This window comes from Vicugna pacos, chromosome 11 (assembly GCF_048564905.1).
Source record: "Vicugna pacos chromosome 11, VicPac4, whole genome shotgun sequence".
In the NCBI taxonomy this organism is placed as follows: domain Eukaryota; kingdom Metazoa; phylum Chordata; class Mammalia; order Artiodactyla; family Camelidae; genus Vicugna; species Vicugna pacos.
This window is the reverse complement of record NC_132997.1, coordinates 49833440-49856364: the sequence shown is the minus strand read 5'-3', so window position 1 is coordinate 49856364 and position 22925 is coordinate 49833440. Positions and strand designations below refer to the sequence as shown.

At 35.5% G+C, this 22925-nt stretch overlaps 1 protein-coding gene across 7 annotated transcripts in view; it reads left to right on the top strand.

Moving 5' to 3' along the window:
• Positions 1-22925, top strand: part of MCU (mitochondrial calcium uniporter) — a 201537-nt gene that overhangs the window by 56346 nt on the left and 122266 nt on the right. For 2 of the 7 annotated variants that reach the window (XM_072971343.1, XM_031682290.2), the window contains exons 2-3: positions 7639-7754; positions 8402-8450. The exons of the other annotated variants lie outside the window; for them this stretch is intronic. In XM_072971343.1, coding sequence (XP_072827444.1) covers positions 8424-8450 — 27 coding nt within the window. In that variant the 5' untranslated portion in view covers positions 7639-7754; positions 8402-8423. The remainder of the gene's footprint in view (positions 1-7638; positions 7755-8401; positions 8451-22925) is intronic. 7 annotated transcript variants of the gene reach the window in all.

The following is a 22925-nucleotide window of genomic DNA, read 5'->3' as shown; positions in this document are numbered from 1 at the left end:
TCAGGCATCTACTGCAGTTTTTTCCAAGAAATCTCACTATCCCTCCCACTGACTACATTTCTTAAATCTCTTTCTCCACCCTCCCCTCCGGGTATTATCTGATAAGGGTCTAATGTATTGCCCCCTAGAGATCTTTGAAATTTTAAGATTCTAGAAAGTACCACCCAGTAAATCTGGTAATTACTGAATATTGCTTCTGTATCAAACACTTTTATAACATTGTATAGTGTACTTCATAACAACCCTTTAGGCAAAATACTCTCCCCATTGTACAAATGAGAAAATAAGGACCTAGAAAGGTTAGATAACATGAAGTCATTCAGAAAATATCTGTGGAACTGCTGTTCTGTGTGAGACTATGCTGGGAAACAGAGATGTTTCTGTTCTGGTCCTGAGAGTTCACAGTCTGGCCAGGAGACATTCATAAACAAGACCGTAACTGGCTGTGTGTGTGTGTGTGTGTTTTTTTCCCCTTCCCCCCATATGGAGTTTCAGTAGGAGCACTTAGACCTACCTGAGAATGGTGGTGAATGCTTCACTGGGGAGGCCTTGCTTGAGCTGCAGTATGAGGAAATGTAATGTATGGGGACTGGAAAGTTCAGTTCACATTCCAGGCAGCACCATGATCTGAAATGACGGTATGAGGGAGTAAGATGTTTTTGAGAAACAGCCTGTAATTTGTTACAACTGGAGTATGGACAGGAATAGCCAGAGATTAGGCTGGGCAGTAGTAGTGATAACCAATAATAATTAAATTTATCAAGTGTACCACGTGCCAGGCACTGTATATAGTCTCATTTAATTCTTGTGACACCCTGTGAATAGTACTGTTATTATCCTCATTTTACAGGTAGTGAAACTGACTTACCTCAGATTGGTTAAGTAATTTGCACACAGGATCATAGCTGGTTAGTGACATACAGCTAGTAAATTGACTTGCCCAGGTTAGCGAGTGGCATTCCTGGCATGTAAACCCAAGTAGTCTGGCTCCAGAGCCTGTCTCTTAACTGCTTGCTGTGGTGAGGGATCAGATTGTGAAAGGACTTGTGAAGGAGTTGAAATTTTATTATGTAAGTCAGTGGGGTTTTTTTGGTTTTTGGGTTTTTTTAAACTGAACCCATAGTAGAAATACATTTTAAGATAAACAAGAAGGACCTACTGTATAGCACTATAATCAGTATCTTGTAGTGACCTATAATAAAAATGAATATGAAAAAGAATATATATGTATATAACTGAATCATTTTGCTCTACAGTAGAGACTAACACAGCATTGTAAATTGACTATACTTCAATTAAAAAAAAGAGATACATTTTATATTACAATCCAGCACATGCATGTGTGCGTAAAACTACGAAAAGTCTCATGAAACAGTATTTTTACTATGTATGAGGCATGCCTAGTTTCTATTCTCTTTTCTTAAGGAAGTACTGGTTGAGATCCATTCTACAATTTAAGCCACAGTTTGGAAAAATACTACTTGTCAATAAGTGATCGTCAGAAGAATCTCAAAGAGGGGAACCACATGATTAGGTTTGTGCTTTTAGGTAGTAGGTCACACAGGCTGCAGTGTGAAGGCTTTACTAGAGAGGATGGCACTGGGAAGACAGACAGCAGTAAGGAGCGTCTTAATGGACTGGGCAAAAGGTGCCTGAACTAGGACAGTAGCATTGAGGATAGAGAGAAGGGAGATTTAGGAAGTAGAATTGATAGAACTTGGATGCTGGCTGTGGACTACTGCTCAGCTAGTACAGGTAGAAAGACAGTTCAATTCAAGGCCTGTCTGACTGTTACTCAGGCACTGAAACTTTATTTCTTGACCTTTTTTGTGTTTCTTTTTATAATCATGTTAAATATGCTTCTTTGTTGTTTTTTCTACACTTCTACTCTTGTACTTTAAAAAAATTGGTTTAATTATTTTAAAATGATTTCAGTGTATATATCAAATCAGATACCTAACTTAATCCCTTATTTCTGCCTCCCCAGCCCTACCCCATACTATCAGAATCTGGAAGATTTGCGTAGCAGTATGAAAAAGTTTACATAGCATGATGAGCATTCAGCAAATCTTTGCTGAAAGAGTGTGTTCTGTGCATTATTCTCTCCCAAACAGAAACTCTTAACATTATGTTCATTAATTAGAGGAATACTTCTGAGTAATTTTCTTCAACTTTGTTCTCTTTACCTTTCCATTTTTGTAATATCTGATTCCCTTTAGGGAGTATTAAGCATTGTGTGTGCGATGGTCTTATCTTTGAACAAACAAAAAAACTTGGAAACCTTTTCTTAGTAAAATTTTAGCAATCTGCCTTTCCTCGTTATAAATGTAGATAAACACGATTCCTACTGCTTCTGTCACCCCAGTTTCTCAAGGGAGGTTAAAAAATATATATATGTGTGTGTGTGTATGTATTGATATATATATATACACATATATGTATATATGTATATATACATACACATAATTGAGAAAAAGTTATTTGTAGTGATTCTCTAGCATTTTAATTGACTAGGACCTTACTAGATTGCTTTATTTGCCCATATTCTTTGGTCTTCTAGGTAAGTATTTACTTGATAAATATGACAGTTTTTTAGAGACATTACAGTATCTGCTCTACCAGAAGAGACTGTATTTGCAATGTAGTTGATGAACCTTTTGAAATCTTATGAGGCAAAGAATAGCTGTAACATCACAGAATTTTTTTTTAGTTTTCTGAGATAAATAAATGAAAAGATGGAAATGGTAAGAGTTGTGCGTGTATGTGTATGTGTGTTTCCAAGTCATCAAAATAAAAAGTAAGTGAAGAGAATTAGGTGCCAAGTGGTATAATAGAGTTAAAGTCTGGGTTCTGCTCCTTTCTCTTGCATTAACTTACTATTTGACCTTGGGCAAGTGATATAACCTCTTTGATCCTAATATTTTTGTCAGTTAACTGAGGATGCTTGATTAGGTGAGCCTAAAGGGCTTCTTTAGGATATGTATCATTTTATATAACAGTTGACAAGTAATTTTTATGTTATTTCATTGGGTAGCTTGTATAAAATTGTAAACCGGCATATATTTGGTTATTCTCAAAAGGATCAAGGGCTTGAAGTGAAGAAAATTAGCCTTCTAATTCCCTTTCAGGGCAGCCTGCATGATTATTTCTGACATCGTGATGAACAATTTACCCTGCATTCCTCTTAAATAGTTGATTATGCCTTTAGTCCCATCTTTCTCCTTTTTCTTCTTTTACCAATCCAAACTGCTGAGGGAGTTGGGGAAGAGGTGAAGATGTGGGAAATTCAGAGAGTTGGAGCGGGGAGAAGGAAAAACGCAGTTAATGCTGGAATGTCGAGGTAAGATGGAACTGTTCTAGTAATTTGTTCATTCTGAGTTGTGACCTGCCAGCCTGAAGCAGAAAATGTTTCTTTGTATTTACACTGTAGGAATCCCCAGAGTGAAAACCTTAACAAGTGATTAGTTGCCTGTAGTAGACTGTTCTTTCAGACTCTGTGAACTGAGTCTGATACAGTGTTAGGAACGTACATAGTCAGTCGGTGTTGGACAAATGAGAGTCAGTGAGTTAGAAAGTCCTAGGGACCCCTGTCTAAATCCTCCAACTCTTTGACTAATACAGCTGTATATCGTTTTGTTCTTTGTGCCTGGATACTACAGTGGTGGGCATCATAGAACTATCAAGAAGGATTTTTTTTTTAATTCAGGCAGCAGTAATGGCCAAAGATTGTAGTGCTGTTATGCTATAAGTAATTTAAGAAATTGACACAGTGACACCTACCTGGCAGGTGTATGGAGCAAGTGGGGGAGAAGGAAGACGAGTGAAAGGACTGGGTACTGCAGAAGAGAGAAAGGAACTATTTGAAAGAGGTGCTGCCAACTCTGTATTTCCTACAGATATACATTTCCAAAGATGACAGATTTTTGGAGGTGTTTATTTTGGAACTAATCTTCTGTATTTCCATCCTACCCCCACTGTATCCTGTATCTTGCTCTGCCAGAATTCTGATAGCTGCTGTGAAGCAAGGCAATGGCAAGTGGCCAAGTGTGATAAAAACCTATTTTTCATTTTAAAACTGAGTATAGATGTCAGAATACTTTAAAGAAGTATTTGAAGATAGATTGAATGGAGTGAAGGAAGTAGTAAACACCTAATGAAAAGATTGGAAGTTTTTGATTTGGTCTTGATGGAATTACATTTCTTTTGTAAACAGAAGAATATCAGCTTATGTCTGTCTCTGTGGGTTTCTTTTTCTTGCTTCTCTTTCCCTGATCTTTGAGTGCTGGTTCTGGAAGCTGCTGAATGGACAAGAAAAATGAGTTTTCTGATCTCAAAGAGGTGGTAGTGATCTTTTTATTTTTATTTTTGAGGGGACCCCAAGGGTATACTCTGCGTGAATGTCTCATTATCTATACGATGTTAATAATTGGTTTTGTTTCCTTATTTTATTCTTGTTTTAACCTCAAGGAAAATGAAATTTTTTTTCCCATTTCTAGCCCTGACTTAAGCTTTAAAACAAAATGTTGACTAAGCACAGTTGAGATGGTAGAACAGAATTGTAGTATACTATATTACAGAATTTTGGAATATTCATTTATTAAATGGAGAATTTAACTCCAGTCAGTATTTTAATTTTAATCTCTCATCCTGCAGTTGTGTTTGATTCAGAATGAAATCAAGTTCATAGCTTGGCCAAGTGCCACAAAGTCGGGTGATATTTAAATATATAATGGCTTTCTTTTTTTAATGGTTGCTGGAACTTTTAGCAGTAATAGGGGGAAAATGAAAGGAAACTATATGTAATAGATTTCTTGCCTAAAACAAGTATTCTTGGTAAGACTAAAAGTAGGGAGATAAGCTGAGGCTCTGAGTTAGGGGTCTAAAGGGCACATCACAGCCAGCATCAGAAAGTAGCAACACTAGTGGAAGAAAACACAAGATAACTGATGAGGAGCAGGCTCTCAAAGCAGCTTATTTGGAAAGGCCGTTCCAACCAGAGAGGGTTGTATTTTGCGTATGTGTGTTGTGGGGTTGGATGTCCTTCATCAGGAGAATACATTACCTTCTGTCAAACGTGCAAGGGGAAGTCTTTTCTTTTAAAATTATGAAGTATGTCATGTCTACAGAAACAAGTAGAATAATGTATTTCCTTTAGCTTGAGAAATTAAACAGCACAACTATAATTGCTCCCCCAGTTTCCTTCCTCAATCCTGTTTCCTGTCCTCTCTCCCAAAAGTAGCATTCTCTCCAGTTTGGTGTTTATCATTCCCATGCATGTGTTTATGCCGTATTTTTTATATGTGTGTGTGTGTATATATATATATATATACATATATATATATATATATACACACATATATACACACCTCATACAATATTGTAAACATGTTTTAAACATTACTTAGATGATATTACACTGTATATATCCTTATGCAACTTGTTCTTTTTTGCTTAATACTTTAAAAAATATTTATATAGTTGATACATGTGGTTCTGCTTCATTCATTTTTAGCTATGTGGTGTTTCATTCTCTATTTCACATATTTATTCTCCTGTTGACTGAAAGCCTTGTTAGCTGAATATCTTGGGGGGACAAGAAAGAGAAATATGTCATTTAAAAAGTTAAATTAGAAATGTTGTTTTGACTTTCTGTAAAGCCAGTTTCCTTTTTTGGTGTGGAATGTCCTCGTTTATCATTTTCCTGGGAAAACCCGTTATACTTCTCGAGAGAAGAGTAATGTTTCATCACACAGATGAACATATCTTGTACAAAATGCAGAGCAGCATCTGCTATAATAGAGCAAGCTCATGAGGGGACTGAGCTGCAGCAATAGCTTGGTTTACTCTATTAAAATTCTCAGATTTCTCAAGTGCAGACGAGCTGTGGATGGAAACTTGTTGGCATTTATTCATTATTTCTTTTCTGTATATTTGTAATAATTTGCAATTTGGAGCAGTCTGCTTTATTTTGTAAAAGGATATGTGCCTTATATGGTTAAAAAAACTGTTTTTGAATTGTGTCATGGTTTTGATGAAGTAAAGGAAAAACAAGGTGAGGGACTGAGTGGGGAGGTACTTCTTTTTGAGGCAGGTAGTTGGTGTGAAGTAAGCATTTGTTAATAATAAATCTTATATGTTTATGTCACTGTATATTGTTTCTTTGTAGTTATTGATTAAAAAGCTAATCTCTGACAAATGTTTTTTCTTCCTAGTTTCATGCTGTCTTTCATTTAAAATATCTTTGATAATGCTTTGAACAATTTTGCAGAATACACAGTATAGAACTTCATTCATCTTGTCCTTCCAAATGATTTGCTATAATACATTAACCAGAAATGCTGATGCAGCGAGGGAAACACTAACAAGTGGGATGCTTTCCAGGGACTGTAGCTAAGGCAAAGCAAACACAAGCCAAAATTAAGAAGAAAACAGTTACACACCCCAGATGTAGTCTGGCCAGATATGCTATTAACAGTGAATATCCCATTCTAATTAAAGTAATTGAGGCCTGGGCAGTTTGAATCACCAGACTATCTATTTAAAAAGTGACCCAACTTTAAGCATATTAGAATTAGGGGATGGCGCAAGAATAGTCTTTTGGCTAAAATTTATTTAGAATTAAATTTATTTAGAAAACTTTAATTATTTGCTTTTTCTTACTGGCTAGATTCTGGTGCCTCAAGAATGATTGAACTCAACTGCCTGTTTGTTTCTTCTATTGTGGTTCTGAGGGAAAGGGTGCTGAATGGACCTGCAAGTAAAAGAAGAGTGTTTTTTGTTTGTTTTGTTTTGGTAGGAATGATTAGATGGAAGGAAGAAAGAGGGTATTGCTAATTAGGAATGATTTTTATGTTTTTCACTTTTGTTATTTTTCTTGCAAATCGTACTTTTTTTTTTCACAAATTATTTCACCCATGAGTAGTGTAGGTATGGAGAGAGGAGGTAGTTATGTAAACAGGCTTTTAAAAATTGCTATTCTTGCTTTTGAATAATCTCTGATTCAACTGGCCAAGTCAAACATTTTAAATCAGAATTCCTAAAGCAAAGAGTTGTGTGGCGAGGCAAATGAATCAGATTTTTTTTTTTTTGGTGTGCCAATATTTCCAAGTTTTGTAAACTTGGTTCTGAAACTTGTGAAAGTTCCTGAATGAACCTGGGTAGCCTAAAACTTCTATTGCCAAGATCCCCTTAAGTTTAAAAAAATTTTTTTAGTTTATTAGGGTTCTGTTTCTTTAAATGCTAGAAGAGTAGAGATGGGGTGAAAAAATTTTCCCTTTAATACTATTTCTAAAAGTATTAATTTATGAGTTGTTGCTTCAGAGTCTCTGTTTTTATATCTCTATGAGTTTACCATGCAGTTATCTAAGATTTGGTACTTCCTTTCTCTGGAAGAAAATGTATATTCCAGAGCTTCTCGTGACCAGTTTGGATTTTTTTCTAGGTTATAACTCATATTCTTTTAAGAGTGCCCTCTTGTTCTAAGAGTCACTTGTAATAATCAGCTGCCAAGAATGACCTAAGCGAGATCTTTCCAGATTTTCTTTTCTTTTCTGGCATTGTAGGCTGAGGTACCCATGGCAGCAGGCTCAGTAGGGCCTTTACCTTTGACATTGACTTTACTTTTTTCTATTCTTTTAGGTCTTTCGCTACCATTCCTACAGTGGTTGGCAAGATATCGTTTCCACCTCACTCTCCATGTACCATGCCAGTGACATCTTAGCTGCTAGAGTGTGGAGCTGGCCTGTGGGAGTCAAGTAAGTGCCTTTTTTACTATTTGGCATGGTTTTTGCTTACTTTGCAAAGCCATGGAGAGGAACTCCTTAAGATTAGTTTTTAAAAAGGCACTTGCTTGACCCTTGTGGGCCGGCTCTTTGCTCCAGCCTATTGTTGAACACTCGGTAGCTAACACAGGACTGCATTTAGCAAATGACTATCACAGAATGGACCATCTTTACTAAGATAGACCCTAAGGGACGATAGATCTGATCTTGGCTTGATAAGACCATTTACATTGATGAACAACCCCTGTCCCATCCCAGAATGAATCAGAGCTTCTGTGGTAGCTCAAACAGTTAGTTACTCTGGCCTCCTGGAAATTTAACAGGTTATGGATGACCAAGGGTCTGTTGGTCTAAATCAGCTGGGTTACACGGAAACAGAACAGCTCTCCCAGGAAAGATAATGACTTTGGCATTTTTCTGAATTAATCGAGCTTATTATAAGGAAGAAGTGATTGTTGCTGTTAATGAGGTTTGGGTTTCTGTATTAATTACTAAAGTTGCTAAAACCTGGTATTTTACTTTTGCAGGTCACCTTGTAAATTTTACCTATATAAATTAACACATCCCCTGTTATGTCATAACAACCATGTAAGGGAGAGTGTTTTCCTGCTCTCTCTTAGGTATTGGTGATATGACCTGTTCATGCAGGGGAATCTTGAACATTCTCAGGTATGTGAAGATCCTGATTCATAAGCATTTTCTCCCTGCAAACAAAACAGTTTATTTCAGTGTGAACTCATGATGTGGTTTTACAGAAACAACTTGCCAGTTGTTTTCTTGCCCCTGATATTATAGAACAGGGATTGGCAAACTACAGCTGAGAGCACTGCTTATTTTTGTAAATAAAGTTTTATTGGAACACAGATACATTTGTCACTCACATTTTGTCTATGACTGCTTTTGTACTGCAACAGAGTTGAGTTATGACAGAGACCATATGGCCTGCAAAGCCTAAAATATCTGTCTCTTTAAGAAAAAGTTTGCTGACTTCTGCTATAGTAGAACCAAACTTCAGGTTGTGTTTAGATATAAACTTGCTAGAATCTCAGTTGAATTCATGAGGTTAGCAGTTTAGCAACAGAATTGAAGTTAGAAGCTAGGTCTCCTGCCTCCTTGCCCAGGGTTCCTTCTCCTAGGCCTCTTACTGTATTAGGGCCACTTGTTTTCCCTACTAGCTGCAAGGCACAATCTTTTTACTTATTTTTCCCTGAAATAAAAGCAGACTCAATGATTTAAACCACAGAGATATGACTTATTAGAGAATTGACCCTTTTTGGAGTTTGGATGCCTTTATTGTTTGAAGATAACTGGGGAATTGTTTCTTAATGAATCATTAAGTGCTTATAGTGTATACTCAAAAAATGTTAAGTTAGTTGGAATAGAAAGAAGTCTGAGCCTTGTTTAATTTTATATCTAGGAGCAAAACCAAAATTGGCACAGAGAGATGTTTACCTCAAAGATGGCAAGATTGTATGTGTATGTGTGTGTGCATGTTTAGGTGTCTAACAGTTCTCAAAGTGCATTAGGACTGCATTCTGAGAAGAGTTCAGCAGGTGTATTACAATCTGCAGATTATGTTGCAGAGTTTTAAATAGATTTTTAAAAATAAATTTTATTTTAAAACAGTTTTGGGTTTACAGGATAATGGCTATCATAGTACACAGAATTCCCATATATACCCCTCATTCCCTCTATTATTAACGTCTTACATTAGTATGGTATATTTGTTACAATTAGTGAACCAGTATTGATACATTATTATTAGCTGAAGTCCATGCTTTATTCAGATTCCCTTATTTTTTGTGTAGTATTCCTTTTCTGTTCCAGGATTAAGTGAATTTTTATTACCATGCTCACTGATATAGAAGGCATTTATATGACCACCTGAGAGTTAAACTAGTTTTGAAGTTCCTTTCAATTTCCTGGAGTGTGATTAAATGCGTACAGGCTTAACTGCTGCAGAGTTCCAACTTGTGAGGTTTATAGTCTGTAACCTGTCAAGAAAGTGGTTACTTTACCTTATTGATAGTAATGGTTCTTCAGCTGTTTGTTCCTAAATTTTTAGCGTCCTCAGTTCCAGGAAGGACAAGACAAACTTGATCACTTCTGCTATTGTCATACGTGAAATTGCTGGTAAAAATATTTTAAAGTAAATTGCTTTCTTTGGAAGTGATGTGGATCAATCAGCTGTCATACTTCGATATGTTTACCCTCCTGAAAGTAGCTTTCGAAGTTGGCACTTTCTGATGAATCATTAATCATTCAAATTTTCCTGTAAAGACCTTAAACTGTTTCTTCCTTAAAAGTTCTTAGTTATTTACCAAAACTAAACACATGCATGCTCTATGACTCAGCAGTTCCACTCCTAGAATTATATACACCAGAATTGTGTGTGGACAATAATGTTCATAGCAGGACTAATTATAATAGTCCAAACTGGAATTTTCCAAGTGCCTGTCAATAGCAGAATGGGTGGATACATTTCTGGCATAATCACACAATGAATATTAAACACTGATGATGGTGAGCAAACTGCTGCTGTGTATAATAATGTGTAACTCACAAATAGAATGTTGAGCAAAAGAAGCTGGACACTAAAGAGTGAATACTATGTGATTCCAATTACATAAATTTCAGAACAGGTAAAACTATCTGTGGTGTCAGAAGACTGATTACTCTTGTTGGGTTTTGGGGGAAGTGTTTGGATTGGGGTATGAAGGGGCTTCTTGGGGTGCTAGCAATGTTCTGTTTCTTGTTTTGAGTACTGGTTACATGGGTGTATTCACTTTATGAAAATTCACCAAGCTTACATATTTTTCTGTATTCATGTTATTCTTCAAAGAAAAAAGTATATAAAAAAGTATTAGCAATTCTGGAAAACACCCGCAGAATTCACTGTTAACATTTGAGGGTTATATGGAGAACAAACTGAACAAATTAACCTTATATCTTAGAATATATAGTATCTGAATTACAGGATTATCAAGGTGCCATTCTGACTGGAGCTATTACAATCCTATTTGTATAATGGGATGAAATAAAGTAGGTGGTGTTAATGGCTGCTCTTTATTGTAACCAGGTTTGGGGGATGCCTCAGAAAAGACATCTTTTCTTTTTAGTCTGTATTAGATAGAGAAACCAAGTTACAATGTCCATCCATTTTTATATTTCAGTAAAGACTTATAAACCAAGTAGCTGTGACTTGAGTATTTTGGTGTGTTTATACATGCTGGAATTTCTCCTTCCCTCTGATTGTTGTTAGATCAGTGAGTGAGCTTTTAAACGTAACCAGAATGTAGTCCTTTTCCCAACAGAGCCTCCTGTCCTGACTTTTTTTTTCTTATCGGTACCTTTGGTTCTTCCAGTTACTTAAATTAGAATTATTTTGTGGCTCTTTCTGTTTCCTTTGCAATCTTTTCCTACTCTTAAAAAAATTAAATTTACCGTCTTAACCATTTCTTAAGTGTGCAGTTTAGTACATGCATACCTTGTTTCATTGTTTGTTGCTGTATTGTACAATAAAGCACGATAAAGCTTCAGATACTGCATTTTTTACTAATAGGAGGTTTGTGGCAACCCTGCATTGAGCAAGTCTGTCAGCACCATTTTCTTGACATTTTGCTCACTGTGTGTCTCTGTGTCACATTTTGGTAATTCTTACAATATTTCAAACTGTTTCATTATATTTGTTATGGTGATCAGTAATCTTTGATGTTACTGCTGTGACTGACTGAAGGCTCGGATGATGGTTAGCATTTTTTAGCAATAAAGTAGTTTTAAATTAAGGTATGTACATTGCTTTTTTAGACATAATGCTATTGCACACTTAACAATCTACAGTATAGTGTAAGGAGAACATTTAGATGCACTGGGAAACCAGAAAATTCATGAGTATTTTCATTTTATTGCAATATTTGCTATGTTGTGGTGATCTGGAACCAAACCTGTCATGTCTACGAAGTGTAACTAAATCCTAGTTGGAGTCTACCTTTCTCATCTAATTTGTCTTGTACTTTGTGTTCCTATTATCACCATCCTTACGTGTGTTTAAATTCTTATTGTATGTCTGGACTTCTGTCTTAAGCATCTCAATTTTCAGTGTTCCCTCTGTAATCAGTCCATTCTGTATCTTCCTGTCAAATTTATCTTTCTAAAATCTCATTTACCTAAGCATTTCCTCCCACAAAACTGCTTACCACCACCTACAGAATTTAATACAAATTCCTTAGTCTGATATTCAAGACCTTCTAAAATTGAGTCCCAGTCTTTCTTTCCACATTCAACGATAATATTGTTTGACAACCAGTGATTGCTTGTCTACTTTCAGGTTGTGTGACACACCACACATACACGATTTTATTTAATTTATTCCTATAAAGTAGGTACTGTAAATACCACTGCTGAGGAAATAGAGGCTGGTGGGTTCTAAATAATATGCTAAGTTGGTAAGTGATTGAACTGGGAGTTCAAATATATGTCTCCATCCTCCACAGTTGTAACTTCTGTCTCCCAGTGCTCCTGAATGCCTTGAGTAGGCCAGTGCCTAACCATCAAGTACATTCCCACCTTTATCCCAGCTCTTTCACTTCACAGATCCACTGCCTAGAAGGCCCTTGCTTGTTCCTTTCTTCCTTTTGTCACAGTCTCATTTGTCACAGTCTCTGCCCATCCTCCAAGGCCTAGCTGAAGATCCATCTGTTCAGTGATTTTTTTTCCCTCCCTCCCTCCTTCCCAGCAGTTTATAGAATACTCATTAGCCTGACCACACGTTTTGTCCTTTTATTGCCTTGAATCCGTATTTTTAAATATATGTATGATTTAGCTTTGTCTGTAGATTATAACCTCCTTGAGGTTGAGCGCTTGGATTGTAGGTTTTTTAATATCCCCTGCAGTGCTTTATATATAACAGATGCTCAGTAAGTGTGTGTGTTGATCATTTGAAATGATAACGGAACTGTTAATAGTTGAAGATAAATAGTGTGCATCTAAGAGTGTTTCTTGGCTCTGTGTGCTTCTTGAATCTCTTTATAAATCCCACTAGTAGTCTTAATCAGAACCAGGAATGATGTAGATAGCATTGACTTGTAAGCAGGAAGCTTAGTAACTATTGCCACATACTGATTCAAATCAGAACAGTTCTTCATATCAAGTGTGTGACTTTTTTTTAATTGAAGTATAGTTGACTTACAATATTATATAAGTTTCAGGTGTACAACACAGTGATATTCAGTATTGTTAAAGATTATACTTCATGTGAAGTTATTATAAAATATTGGCTGTATTTCCTGTCCTGTACATTACAGCCTTATAACTTACTTATTTTATAGCTAGTAATTTGTACCTGTTAACCCTCTACTGCACCTTACCCCTTACCCTCCCTGTCCCCACAGGTTTGTTCTCTGTGATGTTTGTCTATTTCTGTTTTGTTATATTTGTTCATTTGTTTTATTTTTAAAATTCCACATGTAAGTGATAACACACAGTGTTTCTTTCTCTGACTTATTTCACTAAGCATAATAGCCTCCAGATCTATCTATGTTGTTGCAAATGGCAAAGTTACATTCTTTTTTATGCCTGAGTAATATTCCATTGTGTATATATGTATGTATGTATGTGGTGTATGTGTGTGTGTATATATATATACACACACACATACACACCACATCATCTTTATCCGTTCATTTGTTGATGGACACTTTGGTTGGCTACTTCTCACTTTCTCACCAGTGGCACTTTGTTTTAGGCCACTAACATATCTTACCTAGATTATAACAACAGCTCCAAATTGGTCTGCCTGCTTTTGCTTTTTGTTTTCTATGGTTAGATCTCAAGTGATGGGAGTGATGATGTCAGGCAGAAGATGACTATTTCAGAAGTTTCACATCTCACTCAGAGTAAAAGACAAAGTATGTAAAGTGGCCTACAGACAGCAATATGTTGATAAACTGAATCTCTGGAGGAGGAAAAGCTGATTTGTAGTGTTTGCCTATTTCTGACATAATTATTTCCACTATGGAATTCAAAGTTCTAGAAAGTATAACAATCCGCTCTTCAGCTAGTACCAGCCAGCTCACACTTACCATTGCTGAACATTTGGCTCCCTGTCTCACTCCCAACTATGGCTACTTTCCCCCTTGCCCATTTCATTCTTGTGATACTGCCCTCTTTGTTATTCCTCCAACATGTCAGACATGCACCCAACTCACATGATCTTTGCATTTGCAGTTTTCTATAATTAGAATAGTCTTATCCTGAATATATGCAAGTTTGCTTATTTCTTTTTTCTCACAAGTATGCTCAAATACCTTCCAAGACTCCCTGTATAAATTGCAGTCTTTCCTCTACATTTACTCAATATTCTCTTTCTCCATTACTCTGCTTTATATTTTCCCTAGCTCTTCCAACATGTTATATGTTTATGTATTACTTGCTTTCCTTTCCTGTACCCTTCACTAGAGCAGGCACATTTTCTTCACTACAGAATCCTCAGCAAAAGGATGCCTAACACATAGATACTCAAAAAGTTATTGAATGAATTAATACGTAATTATTTTAAAGATGTAAATTTAAGTGTATTTCCCCACCTGGGAACATCCTTTGTATGAAAGGAATTTTTAATTTTTATTTTATTGGTTGTCCTGAGATAATTTCTAAAAAAAACACCATAGTGATTTTTTCACCTGATGCCTTATGTAGTGATGCATTATTGCTGTTTGTAGGCAGTGTTTTCTGTCAGTGGGATAATGGTTATATGTGCTGTTGAGACTGAAAAAGAAGCATTTTATTTTTGGTTGAAGTGAAAATATCTGCAATATATGTAAACAAATCAGTTTGGGCCTGTCACTGATGATTGCACCTTGAAATTACTATTCACTTAAGCTCCTTATGAGGAACTCAACAATATTTATGGTAAAGTGTATATTTGATAGTGTGTTAATCTCACAATAACATCATTGTGAGTTTGAAGACCTGTGATAAATAATAAGAAAATGTAATTTGTACATTTTATTTGAAGATTAAAATGGATTTATGGGGACATTTTTCTGTATAAATATTAAAATTTATAGACCAGTCTAGCATGCTGGTTTATTATAATTAAAAAGGTATATGACTTCTCATGAACCGGATGCTGTCTTTTCCCCTTGATCTCAGTTGCTGCCTTTTTTTTTTCCTGAAGCAGAATTCAGCCTTCCACTTGACTTAGTCTAGGCACAGACAAATATTATAATGAGATAACAAGATTGAGCTGTAGTTACTAATCAGAGTTTTCTTTTCTCTTTCTCTCTTTTTTTTCCTTAAATATTTTTACAAGTAAAATTTCAGTACAGTAAGAGTTGAAAACATGACAGCCAGAGTTACTTTTTCCAAATTAATCTTTTGGGGGTAGCTGTAACAACCCATTTTTATTTCAGGGTTTGATTCAGGTCAAACCTTCTCTGAGGTCAGAGAAGAGAGTAGCTTGTACTGAAAGCTGTTGCTTCTTTTTGGCAGACAGTTAAGAAATGGAGAAAAAGTCTCTCTTTTTTTATAAATGTGTGTTACTTTCTTAAGTGAAATTTTAACTTAAATTTGCCGTATTTCTTTCCTACAGACTTTTGAACATTGGAGGAAAAGCCCATTTCCTCTTATGAAAACTTAATTTACTTTGTTCTGTCACCTTTTGGTTTTTAGAAAGTGTTTATCTTCTAGATTTTTTAAAAAATTAACACTTATGTTTCTAAAGCAGTTTAAGATTCATAGCAAAATTTAGAGGAAGGTACAGAGATATATATATATTTTGACAACATTCTTAATGATTACCAAATTTGTCAGGAAGAATAGAGATAAAGTTAGTTTTCTGTTCATGTGTATGATGCTGTAATTCTTATTAATTCTAACATTTAGAATTATTACCCATTTTAAAAGCTTTTAGCTATTGTAAAAGTACTTAATCTTTATCATAGAAAAATTGAGATATACAGAAAAATGGAAGGAAGAAGAAAATGCTAAGAGACAACTGTTGCTAACATTTTTATATATTTCTTAATAGATGTTTTTTATGGAGTTCATCTTGCCTCTGATAAAAGAATCATTGATCTTTGTATATAACATAAAACTATATAACTACATTTTGGTTTCTTTACTGAGCATTTTATCAAATATTTAACAAACTTGTCATGAACATTTAAGGACAGCATAATATTCCAAACAGTGGTTGTATCATTGTTTATGTTTATAATACAATTTTCAAAGTAGATTTTGTTGGTGGCACATTTGAGAATTGTAAAGAATAAACATTCTTTTCCCTTGAAACAAGTTTCAGGAAAATTGACAACAAAAACAAAAACAACAAGACCCCTGTGATGATCTTTCTGTAGCCTGTTACTTTGAGAGTTGGTTACTGCCCTGACCATGTTCTTGTACACTCACAAGTAACAGGCACAAATTACAATAAAGTTATTTAAAGCATGTTTAAAAGTCCATCTGTTTTAGATGTGGTCTTCTAAAAACCTTTTGCCATTTTAGTGAAGACTGTCAGATTCTTATTTTGGAAGGCCCATCCTTCCGTCTGTAGATTTGGTAATCAAGAGTACTTAGAAATAAATTCTCATCAAAGTGGGCATAGAGGGAACATATCTCAACATAAAGGCCACTATGACAGACCCACAGTCAATATAATACTCAATGGTGAAAAGCTGAAAACCTTCCCACTAAATTCAGGAACAAAACAAGGGTGCCCACTCTCATTGCTTCTATTTAACATAGTTTTAGTCTTTGCCACACTGGTCAGACAAGAAAAAGAAATCAAAGGTATCCAAATTGGAAGGAAGAGGTAAAACTGTCACTATTTGCAGATTACCTGATACTCTATCTAGAGAACCCTGAATTCTCCACGCAGAAATTATTAGAATTAATAAATGATTTCAGCAAGGTAGCAGCATATGAAATTAATATGTGGAACTCTGTTTTGTTCCTATACTTCTAATAATGAAATATCAGAAAAAAAATGTAAAAAAAAGTCCCCTTTAAAATCTCATTAAAAATACCTAGGAATAAACTTAACTAAGGAGGTGAAAGACCTATATATGAAAACTATAAAACATTGTTAAGTGAAATTGAAGATGATTCAAAGAAATGGAAATCCCGTTTTCCTGGATTGGAAGAAAAAATATTGTTAAAATAGCCATACTACCCAAAATAACCTACATATTTAATGCAACTCCTGTGAAAATTCCCGTGATACTTTTCACAGAACTAGAACAAATAATCCTAAAACATGGAACCACAAAAGACCCAGAATTGCCAAAGCAATCCTGAGAAAAAAGAACGCAGCGGGAGATATAACTTTCAGACTTCAGACTTCAAAGCTGCAGTAATCAAAACAGTGTGGTACTGGCACAAAAGCAAATAGATCAATGGTACAGAATAGAGAGCCCAGAAATAAACCTCCACAGTTACTGTCAATTCATCCATGACAAAGGAGGCAAATATATACAATGGGGAAAAGACAGTCTCTTCAGCGAGTGGCACTGGAAACACTGGACAGCTACATGTGAAACAATGAGATAACATTCCCTCACACCATATACAAGGCAGCCACGTGTATTTATCCTTCCTTATTTTTCTCCATACTTGACTCATCCTGTCTCTTTGTTGTCTGCCTGTCAGTACACATACACTCTTGTAAACACATACGTGTACTTTTTTGTTTTATAAAATTGGATGATATTATGCCGCCTTTTCTGCATCTTGTTTTTCTCAGTAATAATTAGTAGAACTTCCTCTAAGTCAACTAGTATAGCTCATTTATAATAGTTGTATAAAAATATAGTATTATATATGAGATTATTCCCTGATATAGCTGGTACCATTGTTTAGTTAGTTAGCTCCTTGTCAATGGACATTTACTTTGTTTCCCATTTTTTGTCTCTGTGAACATTATAGTAAACATCTTGTGCTGGCACATTTATTCTGTGAGAGAATCAGGAGTGGGATTGCTAGTTCAAAGGATGTGAACATGTGATATATGTATATTTAGTAATTAATGATTACTGTCAGATTGTTTTCCAAAACCACCAACATAAGCGAGTCTTCCTAAGATCTTGTCTGATTCAAGGAAGACCATAGAATATTATTATGTAGCTTTTCTACAGTTGTTAGTTACAGGATTTGCTGGATTCCTAAAGGACTTTATCTGAAGAGTTATCTTTATAAAATTGATTGTTGTTCTGTGTTCTGCGTGGCTGTGTTACTTTAATACAAAATGAAACGAAATTCTTTCCTCAAAGCCCTAGTTCATGTGCCTAGTGTCAATGTGATGCTCTGATACACTAGGTAGTAAACAGAAATGAGACAAATTCTGAAATCTGACTTTGGAGATGAGACTGGAAAGTAAAGGCCATTTTGGTAATAGATTTTTATCTTTAAATTGGGTATTCGCTTGGTTACAAGAGAATTAATTAAAGAATCTCTCTAGTAGTCTCTCAGCATGAACAGATAAATATAGAGCACCAGTGTTCAGGGAGGGAATGCTGTAGAAAATGTGTGGGTAGCTGTTCTAGTTTTACACAGTGGATAACATCTAGAATAAAGAATAGATAAAAATGCTCATTAAGGATTAGTGTTCTTGAAACGTCATCAAATACAATATTCCCCCAGCCTACCATTCATAATCTTGCCCATTTTACATATCTAAGATATGTTTTCCACCAGTTCAACACACTTTTCCTTAATCCCTTATTTCTGTGTTTGCCACACTCATTCCCAGTGCTATTCATTTGCTCTCCCCCTTTAGATGTCATGTATCTCTCCTTCTGCACTTATATAGAAAGACGAGTTACAGTCCCTCTTTTCAATACTCAAGTGCCTTCTTCATAAAGCCTCTGACCTCTTCAGTCCACAGTAATTCTTTTTAGCTCTGAGCTCCAATAGCACTTCTTGGTTCCCAAGTGCTATACATTTATGTAGCAGTAAAAAGGTTTTTGTTTTGTTTTGGTTTTACTTTTTATTGAGTGCCTCTTGTATGTGCAGCACTATTCTAAATACTAGATATACAGGGGTGAACAAGACAGACAGTGGAGTTTATATTCTTGTCCTCATGGAGTTTTATTTCTTGTAGGGAGAGACAGCCAATAAATAAAATAGTTAAGAATATATCAGACAGTAAGAATCTGATGAAAACATTTATGAAGAATGAATCAGATATCTTAGTTGCAAATGGCAGAATCCACTCTTGTTAAATTAGAAAAAAAATTTTTTTAAAGGACATCCCATAGCTTACAGAATCTTTGGAGGAAGCCAGAGAATCAGTCTTGGAGTCTACTTAGCTAGGAACAGTGCCCAAATTGTATCACTGGGCTACATAATTGGAGACTCTACTGCTTTTACCACTGGAAACAGGTATTTGAATTTGCACTGTCGATGCTGAGTATGAGCTGCAACTGCTAGGACCTTTGCCGTTTCTGCGTCTGAAAGAGAGCTGATGTTTCTCTGAAATGTTCTTCAGAATGGATTCCAAAACATGGTGTCTCTCTTATATCACATGCTTCCAAATTGAAAATGTCATGTAGATATTTGATTGGCAGAACCTAGGTCACATACTTGCTTCCTGTTTGCAAGAGAGGCTGCAGAGTGAATTTCTGACTTCTGTTTTGGGGAGGAAGGAGTTATGAGATGAGAAATTCTCCTAACGAGGAAGGCTGTTTGATTTCCCATGAACCATGGGAAATCTGGTATGATAGAGTGGTCGTAAAGTTAATTTAGATTTGAGTAGTCAGAGAATGCCCCTCTGGGATCAAAGTACTTAAACTGAGACCTAAATGACAAGAAGAAATCCATGTAATGACAAGGGTGAAGAATATTTCAGTAGAGGGAACCGTGAAAAGGCCCTGGTTTGGGATCAAGGTGAGGGTTTGGGGCACAAGACGGTGAATGAGTTTGGCCTATTGGAGGAACAGAAGCATGGCCAATATTGTTTCAGTGTGGTGAGTGAGATTACAAAGGAGAGTAGGTTTTTGTTTTGTTTTGTTTTGTTTTGTCTTAATGGAAGTTTGAAGACTCTTATTTCCTTTTTCTTCCCCTGAGATATCCTGTTGAGAGTAGGGCTGTAATTATAGATGTGGAGAAAAGAAAGATATTTCTGTGTTATTAAACCCCATGAGCTGTTGGATATCATGGAGTGACTAAAATTATTTTTATACTGTTGAGGCGGAGAATAGCATGAGGCTTCTAGCAAAGATAAGAAATACTAGAAAGACTACGTGTCCAGTGAGTAGTGGGATGAAGCCTTCTATTTTCATTCCAGTACCCCAACCTGGTGGGCCTTGAAAGAAATTGCTTCTTTATTCCTTTTACAGAAATTCCTATACAGAAATAGTGTTTTACGGTTACAGTTAACTTATAATGCACTAGGTCTGGTGACTGCTTCATAGTAGCAAAAGTCCCTAACCCCAAATAGCACTGATCTTTCCTGTTAAAGAATCACGTTATGTAATGAAATGATAGAAAACTGCTTTTTAGACTCCTTTTTAAAAAGAAATCAACCCCACAAACAAGTGAGATAAATTTGCCTTTGGCGTGCAGAACAGTTACCACTTGGAATAAAGTGGACTGAGCTTTTTGCTCACTCTCTTTTCCACTTTCCATTTGGAATTCAGCCTGGGACAGGTAGTCCATATGTATCTAATATTCTCATACTGCAGAGTGGTTTTTGGACTTTAGATGAACTAAAAGGGGTGGTGATATTCTAACTCAGAGTTTCTCAACCTTGGCACTGTTGGTATTTTGTACCAGATAGTTCTTTGCGATTAGGGGACTGTCCTGTGCATTGTAAGATGTTTAGCAGCATTCCTGGCTTCTAACCACTAGGTACCAGTATCCATCCCCTCCCCAATTTTGATAACCAAAAAAATGTCTTTACACATTATCAAATATCAACCCTGGCTGAGAACCACTGCTCTAACAGTATCTTTTCTGCCTTCTTTTAAAACTTATTATTCTAATTGTCCTTTCTAATATGTGATGGCCATACCCTGTAGATATGCATCGTTCCAGAGAATGCATCCTTGTGAACAGTTTCTGAATATGACCTCCTTATCCTAAGTATGCAGAAAGTTTTAACATAGTTTCAAAATGAAAAGATAAAACCTCTTTTCCTTGTGTGCATATCCTTTGGATTTTTCCAGTACTACTTTTGTAAGATCATACAAGATAATGCATGTGAAAGTGCACTGTGGGCAATATTAACTGATGTAATGGCTGATGCCACAATAATTATTTCACCTTTTCCCCATTGTTCAGTAGCAGATGGTTTTTCAATTTGACCATAGTTTCACATGTGAGCTCTGATTAGCCCAAGCCAATGGTTTTTGAAACTACTAGACATGACCTATTAAAGGGTCATAAAATCAATTTAGTAGAGGGACGACTAACTTAAAAAAATAAGTGTAATACGAAAAAATAAATCAGAGTGCATTGTACGTAGTAATGATAAGTATTATTTCACAGAATGATTGTTAACTTGCTGTGTATGCGTGTATGTATATATATGTGTGTATACTGAACTTTGATATAAAATATATTTCTTATTGTGGCTTGCAGTTGAAAAAGTTAAAAAACCCACTGGTCTCAGCCAGTCATAAAAGTTCCATCCCCCTGGCCAGTGATTGATTTGGGAGCCCAGATCTATACCGGTCTGTACATGGAGATCCTCTGGTGACAGTAATTGATTCTGGTATGGGCACATGATCTGACTTGTCCCAGTCAGCATGAAGGAAATGACTTTGGATAAGGGAAGCTTTTTTCTTTTATTTCATGAGCATAGAAAGCCTGCAAATTCAGTTGTGACTGTCTGCCATCTTAAAACCACAGAACCAGCCAATGAGGTTGAAGATGGACACAGCCTAGGTTCTTGAAGACATTTTGGAACTGCCGTATTAACTGGTCTTAGAGCCCCCTTCCACTTTGGTCCTTCATGTATGGATAATACATTTCCATAATGTATAAGCCACTTTAAGTTTGTTTTGCTCTGTAACTGAAAGAGTGCCTACTGATGGGTGTAGATGATCTTAGTGGTGTTTTGGAATAATTGCTGGGAATTTATATTATTTTTCTATTTTTAGAATCTAGATGGAAATTTGGGGTGGGGGATATAGCTCAGTTGGTAGAGCACATGCTAAACATGCACCAGGTCCAATCCCTAGTACCTCCATTAACAAAAAAAAAGAATAAATAAATAAATAAAAAATCCAAAAAAGAATCATACTGAACCCCTTTTCTCATCCAGGAAATGGAATTGAGTCTAAGTTACTTCAGGTCTCATATAGACAGATTGTTTTATTTAAATGCAGTATTTAATATTTTAGTATGTTACTTTATGAATATGTAAATATTAAACATACTAAAAGATATCATTTTAAGAGTTCTAATAACCATCCAATTTTAGGTTTTTATTTTCATTTATTGAGTTTGAAGCTTATTTTATTTCAAAAACTTTCTTTTTGTCTATTCTCAGAGATCTTTTGTTCTCTGAGCTCAAAAAACAGCTGTGATTTTTTTCTTTTACCAGTGTGTTGGGTTGTATTTATTTCTCTCAGAGTATTTAAAAGCAAATAAATAAATAAATAAATAATCATTTGTCTCATCTTTTTTAAATGGCCAAAAATGTTAATGATCAAGGGTGTGCAGAGAATAATCCTGTGTGAAAATAAAAATTAGTATCTCGTTCAGACTTAGAGCCTTTTATTTTAGGTATTCTTGCCAATGAATACCCATGGAATGAATATTGGAAGGCTATAACTGTCCTTAACTTCAGCATTAAAGGATGAGAATCTCTCTTTTTTTTCTCTTTTTTAAATAACAGCTTTTTTGAGATATAATTTACATATTGTAGCATTCACCCTTTTAAAGTATACAATTCAGTGGTTTTAAGTATATTCACAGAGTTCTGCACTATCTAATTCCAGAACATTTTCATCACCACAGAAAGAAATCTTGTATGCATTAACCATCATTCACCGTTCCCTCCTATATCCATCCTTTGGCAATCACTAATTTACTTTCTTATTTCTATGAATTTTCCTAATATGAAGATTTAACTTAAATGAAATCATTTAATGCATGGCCTTTTGTGACTGGTTTCTTTCACTTAGCATAATGTTTTTAAAG